The 18952-nt window shown below is 41.3% G+C and overlaps 1 protein-coding gene across 2 annotated transcripts in view; it reads left to right on the top strand.

Moving 5' to 3' along the window:
- The window catches only part of RNF216 (ring finger protein 216), a 189741-nt gene extending 171890 nt beyond the window's left edge, over positions 1 to 17851 (top strand). For both annotated transcript variants that reach the window (XM_021008531.2, XM_078152937.1), the window contains exons 16-17: positions 10715 to 10784; positions 12564 to 17851. In XM_021008531.2, the coding sequence (XP_020864190.1) occupies positions 10715 to 10784; positions 12564 to 12883 (390 nt within the window). In that variant the 3' untranslated portion in view covers positions 12884 to 17851. The remainder of the gene's footprint in view (positions 1 to 10714; positions 10785 to 12563) is intronic.
- The last annotated feature ends 1101 nt before the right edge of the window (positions 17852 to 18952 follow it).

The following is an 18952-nucleotide window of genomic DNA, read 5'->3' as shown; positions in this document are numbered from 1 at the left end:
ATCAATGTTCTTCTAGCAATGGTGTGTAGTTATAAATCTTGAAAAATTACAATCTCTGAGAAATCCAAGTGATAAGTAATCCAGATGGCTATGGAAAGATGCATGGTGGGTGCAAATAGGCTGCAGTATATGGCGTAAAGGATATAACCAGGAAAAGGAGGGGTGGGTCGTTCAAATGGTTCCCTAGGAAGGCCTTTTGGATGGATTTTCTGGAAGGACCGGTCAAAAATTGCACAAGATGTTAAGGCATGGAGGGATTGTGATCTCCACTAATAGAAAAAAATACCTATATTGGTAAGATCACAAATTTCTTGGAATTCTTCAGTATTTCAAGAATGGTGTTGGCTTGTGTGTAAAGTAGTTATACCATCCTCACTGGAAATAATTCAGGTTGAAGCTGGATGGCTGTCTGTCAAGAATGTTTTAGAAAGGACTCCTGCCTTGGGGAAAAGCAACTTGCCATTCCATAGGTAAGAGTCTTTGGTGTAGCAGGTTAAATCTTTTATGCTACGGTATAGCTGGAGGAGTTTCCTTTACCTAACTGCCTCCATGAGCCTATGCCACCACACCAGGAAGCTGCAGACAAGCCAAGATGTTAATTGATGTCTCTGAAAGTTACACCAGAAAATGTGGCCTTTATTCAGTGCCTGGGGTTCCTTGGAGAAGTAATCCCCTCATCTCATTAGCTTCCTTTAGATGAGCTAAGGGGGAACAAGCATCAGATGAGAGTTAAATGTCTTTCCTAGTAAGGTTGCTTCTCAACTTCATTATTTTTCTAGTTTCCACCCTTTTTACCAATACCTTTTGAATTGGTAATGTGACTTTCTCATATTTGCTTTCCTTATTTGCCTACTACAGCAGCCTGTCCTTTTTCTTTTTTGAACTGACATCTTTCTAGCCTTGGGCAATACAGTATTTGCTGATAATGGAATTAGACCTGACACTTGTCTCCCCTTTCCCCTTCTGCAAATCCTTCTGATGTCGTCTTCTGGCATATCCAGTGAATCTCATTCCATTTGTTCCATCTCCCATCAAAACTGGTTTGTGTATTCAGGACTAGCATAGTTTCCTCTGTTCCTGCTAGGCAGCTGATTGTATTCAGAGGCAGCATCTGTTCTGTGCCGGTAAGAACAAAAGCCATTCAGAAGCTCATAGAGTCATTAAAGTAAAACAAAGTTATACTGTCATCTGACCCTATTCTTCAGTTTAATTAACCCAAGTGGCGAAGCAAAATTTCCCAGAGTGATCTGGGAGTTTGCTGTTCATGTTTTGGATGAAAATTTGAGCTTTCCTACTCTGTGTGCAAAGGAAGATATAACCAAGGGTCACTTGGGAACCTGCGGCTTTGTTTTGAAAGTTGAGAATTAGAGTTTTTTTAAGTTCTGTCTTGTTAGTTTTTAAAAACAGACTTTAAATTCAAAGAAATATGGGGTCTGTTTAGAAGAAGAATTCAAAATAACCAATTCAGCCATGGCAGTAAAGTATTTCTTGTTCTCATTTAGAATCGTTAGTGTCAAAGAAAACCCTTTCAGTTGGTATATTATGGCACAGACCATGATCACAGTGGGTCCTCACAGGATCCAAACACTCTGGGCACCTCATCCATGTGTTATATAAGAGGAAGAGTTTGTAAATACAGAGTTTTCATTTCTTAAAATTATTGTCAAAAGCCACACTTACAAGAATACCAGTCTGCAAACTTGGGGTTACAGAGTTGCTATAGAATCCATAAGAATATGTTCCATTTTTTTAAACAAAACAAAAATGATGTTGGGAGTTTTTTGGGTGGGATGTTTTTGTTGTTGGTTTGGTTTGATTTTTTTTGGTGGCTGTGAAAAACTGCATCTGAACTTGAGGAGGTAATAGGAAAGCTATAATTCTCTTCTACATATTCCTAATATTTTTTATATGAAAGTTTGGCGTGCACACACATACTCCTGTAGAACCACAGAAATCAAATGAGTTAAATGGCTTTCCTAGTTCGACCCTTCTTATTTTTCTTGCTTTCATTCCTTCTACCAATGCCCTTTTAATTAATAATATGACTTTCTGATGGTCTTTGCCCACTGCCCCAGCATGTGTCTTTTTTCCCTTTTGAGTTGATATCTTTTTAGCCAAATTGTAGAACTTAGATTCATAAAGGCCTTTACAGACATTTTTAGTGTGACACCATTGTACTCGCTATACAGCCTTGTGCAACTCTTAAGCCAAAAAAGTGGGGAGCTTTTCCTCCTTTCCCAGGTGCCATATACCAGGAGTACCAGTCCTTAATGATTGGTACAAATTGGTCTCCTCATCTCATTTGAATGTCAGCTGTATCTGGTTTCATTGGGTGTTTCCAAAGACAAAATCTTACCCAAGTCTCAAAAAATACGTCATTTGCATCTGTCAGGCCCAGCAACTGGGTTGTAGAATAGAGGTGGACACTTTCTCATGTACCCCTTTCCAGTAGCCTGTTCCTTCATGGAAAAAGTACTGGGTGCTTGTTCACTGTTAGATTAAGCTGCTTCTTGGTAGAATCAGGGATACAGGAAGGGGTCTGGGAAGGTAGAAAAGCACTGATTCATGTTTGAGACCTTTAACTAATTGCATGTGCTTCTGAATCTGACTAAAGAGGGGAGGCCAGGGGATGTAGCAGTATCATAATGGAGGAAAAGAGAAAATTTGGAAGGAGCTGATGAAGAGTGAGGGAGGGGCAGAAGTTTTGTTAGGAACGGTTAAATGTTACCCTCCAATTTTTGTTCCCAAATGATTTTTCAAGTATTGGTCTTTGCCTAATAAAATAAGGCTGTTAGAAGGGAATTATGATCACTGAAACTGTGGTGCATTTGCTATTTATTATTCTTTATATTATTCAACATAATTCAAACTCTATAGAAGAGATTTTTTAGAGATTTGTTGTTAAAGGAGAACTGATTTTCATTTCTCTGAAACCTTGATCATGAGTGAAAGGGGGTCCTGTGTGTCCCTAAGCTCTGAGGGAGAGGTCTACAGTAAAGCCACTAGCTACTTGTCCTCCCTTCTGAAAATCTCAGCAAACCATGGAGAGATATTTCAGTCAATAACAAGAATAACTCCCATTTCTGTAGTGCTTTATTTAAATATTTTCTCATTAGATCCTGAAAACAACCCTGTGAAGAAGACAATGTAAGTAGGATCATCCCATTTTACAGAGTAGGAAATTGAGTTTCATGTGAAATGATTTGTTTATGGTCTTTTTATGGTAAGATGGCAGTTTGTAGAGCTGCCAGGCTAGACTCTTTAGATCAGCCTGTAGATTCTAATCTGTTTGGAGCCTGGTGCCCCTGCGACAAAAGCTTTAGGTGTCACAAAAGATATTTTCACAGTGGATTTGACTGTCTAAAATAACTAGGGCAGACTAAATTTGTTTTCTAGTTTTGGAGAACACTTCATAGCACTGACCATTTTAATGACGTCTTTATGGTCAAATACAGGCCAAATGTTAAAATGTATACCAGCAGTCCTTCAGTCCATTAAGTCTGAAAAGGCTGGGCACCTACTTGGCCCAGAAGGGAAGAGGAAAATATAACTATTCTTTTTCAGAATAATCCTTGTAGAGGAATTCTTGACCTGAAGGTATTCATGTATTTACCTCCTTTAACTGGACTAGATAGAAGTTGGAGCTAACCAAAGTCTAGTAAAAGCTCTTCTCTGTTTCCTTCCCAAGTGCATTGTCCAGCTTTCCTGCTGTGTTTTGCCCACAGCTGCATACTATTCCAGTTACTGAAGGCTGTAACACTCCCCCTACCCCCATTTCCTGTTGCAGGGGGACTTGCAGGGGAAAGTCTGTGCCTGGTGTTGCTCAGGCTCTCTGCAGCTGATCTGGGAATAATTTGAAACTAAACCCGTAGGTCTTTGGAAACCTTTCATGAAATCATTGCAAGGTTTATTAGCAACAGCTGTGGCCACACATAATCTGGAGAACAGTCCCTCCCCTGCTACCCTCCCTTCCCCCCCAAAAAAAGCACAGTAGTGGGAAATAGCAGTTGAATCATGATTCAGTCACCTTTTTAAGGAAAAAAAAATCTTAAAACAAAGAAGAAAAATCATCCCTCTTTTCTCTGGGTACAGAGGAGGCTGATAGGCTGTTAAGCTGTTGACACCCGTAATTAGAAATGCCAGAGACAACAGTGGATAGAACAGTATTTTAGAAAGCTTTGGTGAAAACATCTTTGTGCCAACTGCACTAATATCTATTTTGGGAGCCTTGGGCCCATGGTTGGTGGCACTGCAGTAGTTCCTCTTCCTTCATTTTCTTTTGTCCAGATCCCAGCCTCGTGGATAAGGCTGCTAAGGTTGGTTTGTTAAGGTCAACGGTTTTCAGTTTCCTCTTTTTTCCTACTTAAAAGCTCTCTGGTGAGCTGCCTCCCTCTAACACACTAGCACGCGCATATACACATACAGTGGAGTTGCATTTCCTCTAGAAGCTGAGCTGCCTCCTTCTTTAAAATCCTGTCTGTAAGAAAGCCTCACGATGAGGCTGGCTTGTCAGAGGCTTCTTAGCATTTTCTGTGTCCTGCCGAGCTCAAAAGGCCACAATGAAAGGAAATGAAACCTTCTGCCTCTGGAGATGCAGCCAGCTCATTTCTTTATGTTAGAAGTCTCTTCCTGTTGAGAAGATTGGTCAGAAAACATTTCAAACTTCCACTTTACTCTTTTAATTTCAGTATTACATTGACCCATTGGGTTTTGTACAAATCAGTGAAGGGAGAGGCTTTCGCTGTATTATTGACATACTGGTTCATTCAGCTATGTTTCTAATGAATCCATGTTTTATAATGGTCATGGATTCCTCCCTAGTTTCAGGTTGGTAAGTTCCCTTCAGTCGTCTCCAAATATTTCCTTTTTGTTCACCCATTTGAAATCTTCTTAATCCAACAATAAGCAGCAGAGAGGGTTTACTAAAATAATAACACTTTAAGGTTTATAAGACACTTCATTCACAATAACCCGGTGAGGTGTGGTTCCTTTTTTTTTATTTTAATAAATAAGGCAACAGAGGCAGAGGTTAAATGACTGGCCAGGGTTCCCACAGAGAGTAAGCATCAGAGTTAGAACTCTGCCACACCACATCTCCACCTTGCCTTCTTTCCCTAATCTGTTTCCAGAAATAAGCTGCTATACCTGACTTGAATTGTTAGGAACAAGAGAACAAAGACTAGAACAGGTTCTCTTAGTTCCCTCTTTTTCACCCTGAACAAAAATAAAGGAGATATGAAATGTCATTTTAAGTTTAGGATTTGTTTTTGTTATTTTAATAGTCCCCTTAGTGGGTCATTGATTTAAAAAAACTTTCTTGATATCCCTAAAGGGGGGGGGTGGATCATTACTGGCATTTCTGGCTCTACTTTGGGAAATTCTGCATGTGGATAGGAGATCTGGGAAGTAGCCCAGATTAAAGGCACCCCCCAAGGTGGCTAAGGCAGTTTGGGGACCGAATTGAATTCCTGGGGCTTGCCTTGTGAATGTCCTGAATGGCCACAGAATTGGGGGAAAGCCAGGATTCCCAGTATAACACTGTTCCAGACTCATAGCTTCTCTGATACTCATCCAGAACCAGACAAGCTATTGTGGAACAAGCAAGGGAAAGTTAACTGAGGCATATTCCTCATGGCATTTAAGTCACTTGGTAACCTCTTGAGAAATTATTTGAGGCAAGAAAGCCAAGGCCATGGGGGTGGGGGGCAGGGTGTACAAGTTGGTATCATTTGAAGATTTTATTGCCAAGTGAGTCAATAAATCTTTTGTGGCAGGAATATGATTTGAGGCTTATAATTTCTGGTGAGGAGTAGGAAAATTTTTGCATGCACATAGTGAAAGCATATTGCTATTTGGAAAGTAGATGGTAGCTTTTGCCGCTGAGAGTAAAAAGGGAAAAGCAGATAAAGCCAAATCAGACTTCAGTAAATGAATCCCATCAAAATAAAAATAATTAACTTAAACCTCTTGATAAAGTGGACTCTCTGTTTTAATGTCAGCCTTTCTCCTGAATCATAGTTCTCTTCCTCCAGTTCTTCATTTTGGTATATCTTCACACTTAGGGCAAATGAAGTAATTTAGATAAATCAAGTTCTGTTCCCCAGAGAGGGCAAGAAATGTCTTACAATTTCAAAGTTTGTAGACTTTACTTTTTGTAGGATGAATCTAATCTAAAAAGAGTCTCATCTTATACACTGGTTAAAGAGAACAAACAGCACATTATGTGTGTGCTGCATCTCTTTGCAGTTTCTTTCCTCCAGGAGCCTTTAGATAAAGTTTGTTTTGCTTGTTAGCAATAGAGAAAGCTTATCTAAATACCACAGGGAATGTGAGAGATTTTAGTTGCCTTTTATCCCCATTTGCCCTTACCTTAAAGGGAGGAGAAGTAGCAATTTGCTCCACTCAGAAAAGGTAAGATAAATTGTTGTGCTCGTTGCCTGCCCCTCTACTGTGGGGGAGAAAGGAGTCAAAAACATTAGACCCTTTTCCCCTCCTATTTCTCCCCAAGTCAGATGTCCCAGATTTTCTTTTTATAAGATGTTTGTAAAAAATTGACCTTTTCTTCTAAGTGTACCTAACATGAAATATGGTATGCAAGGGTTACCAGAAATTATTCCCTTAAGATTATAAAGAGCCCCTTCCTGGGAAAGGAATCAATAGACCCCATCTGCCAGCCAAACACATACAAATTAAGTAACAAGACCAAAGAACATTTTGGAAACAGGGACCACCACAAGTCCTAATAGTTCACTATTGAACTGAGATTCCAAACTGCCTCCACACTTGGTTTATAGAACTAAAAATGAACTAGATTCTGGAAACTTTGAGGCTGTGTTCATAACAACATATAAGAAGTTATTAGTTAGGCCTCTTATTTATTTATTCATTCATTTCTTCCATTGCTAAATATGCTATGTCCTTTGACTCAGAGGTTGAAATCTTCTACTTATGTTCCAGAATCTAAGGATAGTGAGAAACATACACAGAATTTATGGTAAAAAAAATGATTCCGTAAGATAATTAAGCTCGAACTATTTTGTGGCTGTAATTAAATATCTGAGGAAGCAGCCAATCAAAGCTTAAAATGGCCTTCAGCTACTAACTGGGAGGATTAATTAAAGGCAAAGTAAAAAGTATAAAAGGGGCTCCCCCCCCAAAAAAAAAAAAGCTGAAATACTAAATCAAGCATCACTTGAAGCAAGTTGATCTGTCAAATTAGTAGCACAAGCCAGCAAATCCATTCTGGGAAGTTTTTAGAAATCCAAACACACAAAACCATTTATGCAAGTACCTCAGATACACTTGAGAGAATGTTTAAAGGAAGAAATTGGATGTGTTCACTGAAGAATTTTTGTCAGGAACAGTTGGACTTGTCATGAAAATATCACTAGTGATCAAAGCCAACCAGATGCCATGTGTGCGTCCATCCGTTCCCTAGCTCAGTGGTGCCTGGCACTTTCCCATGTGTGAGTGTGTATAGACCTTGGAACTCTGCAGAGAAGAAAAGCTCTTTTTCCTTCCTCACACTCTAGTGATTCTGTCAAAAGCATCATGCGACAGTGTAAGGTTTTGCTACTGGAAGAATGTGGTTTGTCTACTGATGCTGGCTGCCGAGAAATTGCTGTTGGATGGAATCATATTCTGAAAGCATAGGCTTGCTCTGTCTCTGCAAACTCCCACAGCTGATTCTTAGCTGGAATTGCAATTATAATCAACCAAATCATTTAAAATCAAATTAGATGGTAATGAGAAAACCTTTAGAGAGTATGTTTCTTTTTTTCTCCTGGAAAACTACCTGGATAAACCTAGTAACTAGGAAAAGATAATTAGGAAGGCAACAACCAAAATGCATTTCTTAGCATAATTAGACAATCTATAGCATTTGTGTCACTCAGAGTACCCTGAGTGAATTATTGGTGCTTTCTACCCAACCTGTGCTTCTTCCTTTTTTCTCTATCCCTTTTATTTTTTTTTCTATTCCATTTTCTGCCTGCCATTGGCACTCAGGGAATTGCTTTAGTTCTGCTGATGGCACTCATGTCTCAAGTTTGAAACCTCAAATCTAGGTAATTGTCTAACTTCCTTGTCATTTGTGGTAGTGACCTGAACCCAAATTGGGATCTATTCTTGATTTGCCTGATGTAGCTGTGTTTCATCAAGTTGATAGGACTCCTATGCCAAAGGCCAGGCAGCTAATAAAATGCCTGGTGCACTTTTGTCTTAGTTGTATTTGCTTTTGAACTCTTATCCCTCAGTTTACCTTTCTTTTAAGGTATAGTACACATACATGTATTACTACGAGTCATATGCTTTTTCAAGCTTAGCAATCATCTAGTCTACCTGCCTTTGTTTTACAGAGGAGGGAACCAAGGCCTCAAGAGGGAAGGAAACTTGCTTATGACCCCCCCAACTGGTGAATGTCCAGAGCTCAAGGTTACCAACTGCCAGTACAGTGCTTCTGCACCTACACCAGTCTGCTTCCCAGTTTTACTGCCGGTGGCTAATAGGGAAAGACCCTACCACATAGGATAGTGGCACAGTTTTCGTAAAAGCTAATCTCTTTCTAATTAATAATATTTGTATTTTAAAGCATTGAGAATTCTCCATCCAAAGATCTAGTAATATGTTGGTATATTCCTGCCATTTAGTATGTGCTCATATCTCCATGGCTTTAATGCAGTTTAGCTACTGCAAAGCTATGGTTTAAGACCTATTAAGCTTAACTGTTGAAACCAACACTCCAAAGATATTCCTGGAACATAAATATTTAATGCAGGGTTGGCATTTAAAAGCTTAATGGCTCTCCAGGTGGACAGGAGAGTTACAGACTCTGGTTTTCTTCAAGCCAGTGAGTTTATCTAACAAGGGCTAAATAGCAATCTGTAAGCCCTCACATTTGGGACTGTAAGAAGTAGATTTAGCCCCAGTACTTCTAAATAATTTTACTTGTTGCTCAACACAGAAGTAAAGAGTTGGCGTTATAACAAGTAAAATCTTTCTCACTGTGTCTACTGCCGTTCTAGAGTTGTAGGAACTGAGATGAATCCACTCCCTTTAAAAATGTAAACCCAGAAGCTGACCAGAGAGAATTTTCCTAGCTACTATTAAGCCTTCCTCTGCATTGAGCTTCTGTGCATGTTAAACTATTCTTGGAGAGTCCAGTTGTTTAAGGCACCTCTAGATAATCACACAACCCCAGAGGAAGCAGTAGATAATGGCAGTGGAAGAATGACAAAGAATGTTAGGCCCAAACCTCGTGAGCACAGAGGGAGAATTCCTGTACCAAACCAAGTTCCAGACCAAACTTTCTGGAGAGAAGAGTTCTTAGAGAATGCCTACTTCCTGTGCCTGGAAGGGGAGCTCTAGGATGATATAGGAGTTTGAACTAAGGAGCAGGAAAAGGAGGGATAGAGTTACCAGGTGGAGGAGCAAACCTGGACCTTGCTCTTTACTAGTACCTCGAGTTACATGGACTTTGTAGATGGTCATCCTCATCTTGGTTTGGGGATCCACCTCCCTTCGACTTTTACAAGCCTAATCCCATTCTCTTCCCCTCTCCTCCTTCCCACCCACCTGCTCACCTGCTTTAAAACATAAGAGGACTGCCACTGGGGAATCAAGGGGAGCAGAGGAACCTCATAGTAGTCATATCTTTTCCCTAGCTCCTTACTTCCCCAAAACAAGCATAGTACTTCCTTCTCCAACAGGCACAAAGCAGAGGCTCATTTAGAAAAGATCTCCCTCTCCCTCAGATCAGCTTGTCAGAAATCCTTCTCCCACAAACATTGAGGCAGTTTGGTCAAGGATATCCCATTTCACACCAGACAGATAGGAGTGAGTCTGGAAAGAGTACCCTTATGTACACCTTTCCAGACTTCTGGACCAGCAATTATGGATTATTGAGGGCATTTCTTAACTCAGTATATGTCAAGCTTCAAAGTGTTTTGTGGCCAAATGAATTGGGTAAATGCTGTATTTGTTTCATTTAAACCACTAGGTGTACTGTACAAATTCTATTGGGCTCAAGAGAGAGGAAAAACAGAATAAGACACTTAACAAATAGTTGTTGAACTGAATTGCCATTCAGATTGGTAGCTTTAGAGTGTGGCTTCATCGCACCCATCCAGAAATGGAGTTCTGCTGATGGGTCCATTGCTCCTTCACAAGGCTGATTGTGACTGGTTTGTATATAGGCAGGGTTGCAGTGTGGACTGGCTCTGCCAGGGCAGGGCAGAGGAGGGATTTGGGAAGGATAGGACTTAAGCTGTTAATGTTGGTTTGGTTAATGAATAGAAGAAAATTCTCGAGACAGGTCTGTGACCCAGCTACACATCTAATGGATCAGGATGTGCTACCCTAATCCATTATGCCAGCTTATTGAAGCCAAAGCTGTAGTCAGAATATAACTTGCCATTGTGAGAACAAGTTTTTTTTGTTGTTGTCAGGTCGTTTCAGTAGTGTCTGATTCTTCATGGTCCTGTTTGGGGTTTTCTTAGCAGCGATCTTGGAATGGTTTGCCATTTCCTTCCCCAGCTTATTTTACAGATGAGGAAACTGAGGCAGACAAATTGATGATAAGTGACTTGCCCAAGGTCACACAGCTAGAAAGTGTCTGAGGCCAAATTTGAACTCGGTCTTCTTGACTCCAGCCTGACTATTCACCATGCCACCTAGCTGCCCCCATAACAAGTTTACCAGTTCTTTTATTTTTTAGGAAGATGACGAGAAGCTTATCCAGGAAATTCAGAAGGAGGCCGAAGAAGAGCAAAAGAAGAAAAATGGAGGCAAGTTCTTCAATCTAATGTAGATCTTTGTAGAGGAATGCGGGTGAATTATTTGTTTTCTAAATTAATTTTTTTCAAACAAAAATCCATCTTTTATCCCCAGTTCCCTTCTCCCCCAACCTGCCTCCTTCCAACTGAGAAAGCAAGAAAAACAAAACCCCTTTTACAAACATGTAGAGTCAAGCAAAACAAATTCCCCCACTAGCCATGGCAAAAAATAAAAAAATAAAAAAATCACATCTCAATCTATCCTCTTGAACCCATCACCTGTCAGGAGGTGGGTGTCTTATTTCATCATGAGTCCTCTGAAATGGCTGATCACTGCATTGATCAGAGTTCCTAAGGCTTTCATAGTTGATTGTCTTTACGATATTGTTGTCCTTTTATAGGATGTTCTTTGTTCTGCTCACTTCACTCTGCACCAGTTCCTATAAGTCTTCCCAAGTTTCTCTGAAACCATCCCTTCTTCATTTCTTAATACCACAATAGTATTCCATTATAATCATATACCACAACTTGTTTGTCCATTCCCCAGTTGATGGGCACTCTTTCAGTTTTCAGTTCCTTGCCACCACGGGAAAAAAAAAAAAGCTGCTGTAAGTGTTTTTGCCCGTATATGTCCTTTTCCTCTTTCTTTGCTCTCTTTGGGGTATGGACTTAGTAACGAGATGACTAAGTCAAAAGGTATGCCCAGTTTAATCATATCCCCAGTTTTGGAGGGCATAATTTCAAATTGCTCTCCACAGTGGCTGGATCAGTTCAGAGCTCCTGCCTCAGTGCATTAATGTGCCTGTTTTCCCGTCAGCCTTCAGCATGAGTGTGGGTGAATTGTAAGGGAAAGGCTCAGAGAACACATTCTGACTGGAGTCAGCCTTTCCACAAGCCCAGGTTTGCTAATGAGGCAAGCTCAACTAAATCTATTGAGTCGTTTGTACGTGGTGTCAGCATAATAAGAGACTGGTTCATTTGGGTAGTGGGGGTAATTTGGGGGGAAAATATCATAATTTATACATACAAATAAATATGGCCCCTCCCTTCAAACTGGTGGTCTTAGGGATGGCAGTAGAGGGGGGAGGCCATATACTAATGGTGCCATTTTGGAACTACTTCCAGAACCAATAGCATAGGAGTTGCTCCATTGGGAGCATATCTTCCTTGAATGAGGGTGGATTTAATCATGAGAAATGGCCAACAGCCATTTAGAATAAAAGCTGATACATCTATGATAGCAGTAGATTAAGCCAGTTCATAACATTTTTGTCCAGAATGAATTGTAGCTATAAAGTAGTGACCCTAGACTTGTATAGCCCATAGATTGGTTCTGAGCGTAGTTCCCAGTAAAATGTAATTTTCTTTTTGTTTCTTCAGTGCCTAGTACATTCCCTGGTGTATAGGACTCAATAAATACTTCACGAACTGAATTGATTTGAAAGAGGAAACATAGAAGCTCAGAATTGGAAGGGGCTTCAGAACTAACCTTTTTGCCATCACGGTTGAATAAAACAAGTAAAACTAGTATCTGGCTTCCTAGGATGAATACTTTGAACAGCCACAGTGATCTGGGCACATATGTTCTGCAGTGTTTGCTGTGGAGCCAATTTCATTACCTTATACAGTCACACCTGGTCTTCATAGATAGGAGCCGTGGATGTGGTTACCATACATAGACTCAGAGCCCAAGTCCACACCCCCTGGAAGAGGCAACCATGTCTCTTAGAACTACAGATTGAACCTAGGTTTTAACTTTTCTTTTTCTAAAATATCAAATGTCCTTTTCAGAGAACAACTTCAAACGGATTGGGCCCCCCATGGAGGCAGCTCCTGAAAAACTCCAGAGGATTGAAGTCATCCCAAGACCTGTTCCACAAAACCTTCACCAAGCCAGGATCCCTCCTTATCCCTTTGTTCACCCACCCTTTCCTTTGCCTCCTGTCCGTCCCATGTTCAACAATATTCCCCTCAACCTTGGCCCCATCCCTGCTCCCTATGTCCCTCCTTTGCCAAATATGCGAGTGAACTATGAATTTCCCCCAATCAATGTCCCACTGGAGCACAACTTACCTATGCACTTTGGTCCCCAGCCACGTCATCGGTTTTGACAGGTGGGATAGATGCCTGAAGTGGAAGCACCGAGGAGGGCCATCCTGTGTAATAACTCTCCTTCTCCCAACTCCCTTCATTATTCTACAGAACTGAAAGGAGCAGCCTGAGAATCTCCCCCAGTTAAATTTCATTGGGGGGTGGGGGAGGGGGAGGGGGTGTTAAAGATACACAGCCTAGTTCAGATGTTTACCCCACTTTTTTCCCCTAAAACCAGTAACTGCTGCTGAGCCCATAGAGGTGGAAGTTTACAGATTGGGCTGCCAAACATGACTAATTTGGGGCCAATTTTCCTTTTCTTTGATAGTGATAGTAGAGAGACTTATCCAGGCCCCAAACTCTCCTCTGTTTCCCCCTCCACCCCAACTTTCTCTTATCTCTCTCTCTCTCTCTTGCCTTTTCCTGTATTTAAGAGTGTAAGTAGTCACTGATCTTTTAAGTACAGCTGAGAAGAATAAAAGAGCCCAGGATCCCTTGGATACCAGTAACAGGATTTGCCCGTGTGATTTTGGGCTCGAGGATTCCAGCAAGGAGAGAGGGAAATGTAAAACCTACCCTGCCAGAAAATGACCAGCACAGCACATAACTTGTCAGTAAGCATGACAACCCTGTGCTATCCATTAATTCCTTCTGAAATTTTCCTAAAGGAGATAGAATGATGTGAAAGAAAAGCTGCTTTGCCTGCCCCTGATCAGAACAGACAACAGGGAAGTCACCACTAGTGATCCAGGAAAGATGACTTCTTGAGTTTTCTAATTAAATTGGGACTCCTCCACTCGTGCTAGTTAATGCAAGTATGAAAGTACATTCAAGAGGATTCATATATGGAGGAGAGAAATGGTAGGTGGTGCTTCATTAGGAGCTCCCCTTAGAATGGCCTGTGCTTCCCCAGACTTCCCCTAGGGCTTCAAAGGACAACTTCACAATGAGATATTGACCTCCAGTTTCAGTCCAGTGGCAACCAGGTATAATTAAGGAAGATAAATGACCCTCATGCCTCTTAGCTCAGCTCCTCCTCACTGAGCAGAATAGGTCTCCACTGCTCACTTTAGGCTAAAAAAAAAAATACTAGTAGTTTTGCAAGCACTCCTGTCTGAATCTTCTTAGAAGAGGCACCACTACTCATCCTGAGCTCCATGAATCATGGAGTTAAAGTCCGAGTCTTGTTGTGGTTTCATTAGCGTGCCCTCTTCTCACTCTGGGAATGAGTGGAGTGGTCTCAGCCACATTAATTTTGTCACATAGCCACATGGGAGGGAGCTCCCTGGATAGTCAAACGTATACTCCTTGATCTGAGTAGGGGAAAGATGTTAATGACCGGTACTTTATAAATACAAGAGGCCCCGTAGATGAAAAGGCTGAGATTCTTTTACCCAAATCCCAGTGTTGGATTTCATCTTACCTCTTGAGTGTGACAACTTGCACTATACTGTAAGTGAGTGTTATTCATCCAGAAAGGTTTTCTCACTCTCTTCCTTTCAGCCCCCTCCCCTTCCCCTTTCTACTGCCTCCAAAAAAAAATAATAATCACTAAATAATCTTATTGTTTGAGACTTTGAAAATAAACTTCCGACCTGATTGGTTTGCCCCATTCTTCTCTGATTACCTGTGCCCCACTTTGATTCTTATTCCTTGGAAAATCCACTTTTCTAGAATCAGCTTTTCTAAACCAAGCTTACTAGTAAGAGCTGATCTTAAACTCCTTTAGTTGTATTGAAAGATTCCTCCCAGTATTTACCCAGAACAGTCAATCTCTGTATTGTAGCATCACCATCTCTGGGCCTCCCCTTGACTCTTCTACTAGCCTAGTGCTGGGATAATCTTTGGTGACATCAGAACCACATGGTTAACTATTTCTCAACTTTTGCTGCTAAGTTTTGTTTATATAAAGAGAAAGGAAAAAAAGTCTATATAGGGATGTAAATTTCTGAATGCTGCTTAGCTGGTCTTTATTCAGGTTAAAACTGCACCTTACCCTAAAAGATATTCCCTTGGACAGCCAGGGGCAGGCAGGCCAGCATACTGTTACACTGTACTTAAGGAGGGGCAGAAGAGAAGACTGAGCATCCCACTTCTTTTTGTGCATCCAGTTTCCCCTCAATGTTAATGTGATAAGTGCTTATATGTAGATCTTAGTTATTAACATTTCTGAAGTCTTTTCCCTCCGGAAAAGTCTTGGCTTCTGGCTCTGGAATGTAGCTTGCAGCTTAGGCTCTAGGACCTGTGGTACTTCTGCTGCAACTTTTTCCAAACTTCCTTTGGAAGACTGGCCCGTGGCAGTCATAGAATGAGCCATTGTATGTGCAGGGGTCCAACCAGTAACTTCCCCACTTCTTTTGCCTGCTGAATAAGTTACTTTTATTTCCTCTGATTTCTCCCACCCCACAGATTTGGAAAATTATTTTCCTTGTTCTCCTTTTGCCATCAGCCTTCTATGTATAAACTAGGACATATGGTTGCCAATTCACTTGCTTTCATTTCATTAGTGAATCTAGCTGATCAGTTACTTGGCGTCTGGCTGGAGGCTTTACTCTTAAATGTCAGACCCCCAAAAAGGTTAGATAGAAGTGTGTGTGTGTGTGTTATTATGCCCCTTTCTATTTCAAGCATCATTGCTGCAGCAGTAAAGGCCTCCCTGTTATTAGTAAGGATACTCTTACAGCTATGCCTGTTAGCATTGGTACGTCAAACACCTAGCATACATGTGAAATCAGTGGGGCTTTGGGCAAGAAAACATTTCCCCATTAACCAGAATAGAGCTGTCTGGTTTACTGGTAATCAAGATATCACCCATCAGCCGATTAGACGTGCTTCAAAGATCAGAAAGAAAAAAATCCAGCCTCCAAAGAAATGCCTTTCATACTTCTGCCTTTCCACATGATGGTCTGTTAGGACCTAGTATTTGGAGAGAGAAAGCTATGTTAGGATTGGTTCAAGAGATGTGGCAGATGAGAGCAAGGAAGAATTTTGAGCAGAGGGCTTCTGGTCCAAATTTGTGACTGTATCTTCAGGAAGAGCTCTTCTCTAGACTCTCTTCCTTCCCCTCAGGTCCAGTCATTCCTTATAAATTTCTATATGATCACTTTTGAGGGACATGCCTGTTTTGTCTGCCTGAGGTTCAGGACTAGCCCTAATAACCAGTGCCTTTTCCATCGGTATTTTTGTGATATGCATCATGCATGTGTCACGGATGTGCCTTCCGGGGCAGTAGATTGGTTTATTACAAAGCACAGGAGCTCCTTTTATTAAGTATCGTTAAAAAAAGGTTCCCCCCAATAACTTCCTTTGTGACAGTGGTTGTAGGGACCACGGAAGGGGCTCGAATCCTAGAATTTCAGAATTGGAAGATCGCTGAGCCAGGATTTCCTTTACAGCAAACTGCGCCATCCAGGTTAAGTGTCAGGTTTTCCATTGACAGTGGATCCTACGTGTGGGCATCTCTCCCCCACAGAGGTGTGTGCGTGCGCAGTCAAGCTTGGCTGTGCAGTAGATTCAGAAGGCAGTAGGTGGCAAGTGGCACATGTAGAACCACCTGAGAGGACACTTAGTCAAATGAGCCGTCACTTTCATTAGACCATTCACCTTACAGTTTCTGTTCGTTTGCGTTGCTTTACAGTGTGTATATGTTAACATGTTAAATTTGGGGAACGAGACAGAAAAGCATTTGGTTCTGCAATAGCTGGGGAAAGATGGATGATTTTTAGGGTGGCATATGTGAGACAGGCTCACAAAAAGCCTGGACAAACCCCTCCCTATCCTTGGAAACCACTGCTTTGGCTGTTTGGGTTTGTGTGTAGTTGTGCTCTCTTCGCTGGGAAAAATGCTTGACATCCACCATTGATCTTACTCAAATTGTTGAATCAATATGATGATGTGGAAAGAGCACAGGATTTGGAGTCAGGAGACCTGGGTTCAAATCCTGGCACTGCCTGTGTGACTTTATTCAAGTCACTTGACCTCGCTGGGTCTCAGATTCCTCATCTGTAAAATGATGTGGGTTGGGGTAGGTGACCTATTTGGTCTCTCCTAACTCTAAATATTCTTGGTGAGAAACTCTTGCAGTCTGCAACAGAAAATCCCAACAGCCAACTTGACTTAACTGTGCTCATGCTCCAAATGATATTTGGATTTCAAGCAAACAGAAACCCTTTTTTCTTGTCATTTAGCTACCTGGTTTTGCAAAACTTGCAGAGTTAAATATTACCAAGTCACAGATGAGGTGGGGGAGCTTCAAAGAAATGAAAAGGAATTGGGCAAGTGGTTGTTTTTGATGGTGTGGTCACTACCACCTAGTTTTAGTATTGCCTTGTTCTGTTTGTCAGTGGGAGCAATTTTCTCTGAGATAGAATTCATCCTCTCCCAGGGCTCTTGCTTTGGGAGGCATATTGTTGCAGAGAATCGTCACTCTGCCCTGCACTAGAGTGAGGAGTTATTGGAGAGGCCAAAGAGATCTGAATCCCATCCCACTGGCAGGCAATCATGTGCACAGATAAAAATGACAGGAAGTCCAAAGTGATTAGCCCAGCTCCTGGGAAATAAAGCAAAAGCAAACAAAAGCCCTCCTATCTTGCAGGCTCTGCATTGTACAGTTTGGCTCCTTTTATGCCACAGTCATGGCTGTCTAGCTCCCAGACTGAGGCAGCTGCCTGCCCGAGAGGTCTCCGCAGTGAGCAAGGCTCCGCCCTTCCCCAGTTAGAGTCCCATTTTACTTGCCTTAATGGTGGAAAGAGGAATTTAGTATTTGCACTTAGCAAAACATTTTAAAACTGTAAAGAATTGTGCATGATCTACAACTTTGTATAACAATAGATGAAAATGAATAGGTGGTTTATTAAAAATAAATATTTTTCTTTACCTTCTGGTAGTACAAAATAATAAAAATAAAAGCTGTTATGTTTTCTTGTGTGTAAAAAGTCTGTATTATATGTAATTTGGATTTTTTTGTAAATAAATTTTTGTGCACTCTGCCTATTTGGTGATTTGTTCTTATCCGTACAGGAAAATAAAATAGCCGAGCGCTGTCATAGCAGATAATTATAGGTGGCAGCAAGTAGAAAGAAGTTGATGCCCATTGTTTTGCCAGATTTCCTTGGAAGTGGTTACAAATTCCAAGGAAAATATTTGCTCATCCTAGAGTTTGAAATGAAGGTATCCAAGGACTAGGGCTTTTAAAAAAGAAAACTCTAGGCTTTGACCCTGGCAGTAACAAAACCAAGAAGGGTTTGTTCACACAGCTGAGTCAATTTTCCCACCTTCACTACTCCCAATGTGAGAAAATAGAACAGGTGAAATAAATTTTGTGGTAATCTGTCTTGATTTCTAAAGGAGTTCAACTTGGAGATCAAATGTTTGTCTTTTCCCCTCTTTTGCACTGGGCCCCTTTCAAGGCTTTTAGAGGGAGTTCTGAGGCTGTGTCCATGCGTGCCCTTGGTTCAAAAGATGGGCAGAAATCTTCACACAGACTCCTCAAAGCAAAACACAACTTGCAGGATCTTACTTCTGAGCTTAAAATGAGGATGGAAAAAGTGAATGGATCACATTTGGCTGCTGAGATTAAATAGATTAAAGTGGGGGAAGACAGAAAACTATGGGGGACAGAAGGGGACAAGATGGCCAGCCAGCATTTGGGAGTTGAAACAGTGGAATGTAAATGTCAGAGCTGGAAGAAACCATGGAAATAATTTTGTCCAATCCATTCATTTTGCAGATGAGGGATGAGGAGAAATGGCTTGGCAGAGGTCATGTAAGTTAGTGTCAGATTGAAAACAAGAGCCCAAGTTCGGCTCCCAAGCCCAGTGGTCTTGCCTTTCTCTTGCCTTAATTCCCTTCTCCTCCTTTCCCATGCTGCCTCTCCTTCGTGGAGCTTTCGTCTCCTACTTCCTCACTCCGAACAATTCAGTCACCCATTGCCGTGATTCAGGGAATCTTTGATGCGGTGTGAGAGAAGGTAAGGTGCACTGCACGGAAGCCCTGGGTTCTCCATCAAGGTCAGCAGTTCATCTCTACAGGCCAGCCCTGCCTACTTCAGTGTTGTGAGGTGAAGATCAAATGAGGTGTGTAACAAGGTA

This window comes from Phascolarctos cinereus, unplaced genomic scaffold, assembly GCF_003287225.1.
Source record: "Phascolarctos cinereus isolate Bilbo 61053 unplaced genomic scaffold, phaCin_HiC Scaffold_4;HRSCAF=312, whole genome shotgun sequence".
Taxonomy (NCBI): domain Eukaryota; kingdom Metazoa; phylum Chordata; class Mammalia; order Diprotodontia; family Phascolarctidae; genus Phascolarctos; species Phascolarctos cinereus.
Note: the sequence above shows the minus strand (reverse complement) of the source record. Positions and strands in the feature narration are given on the sequence as shown.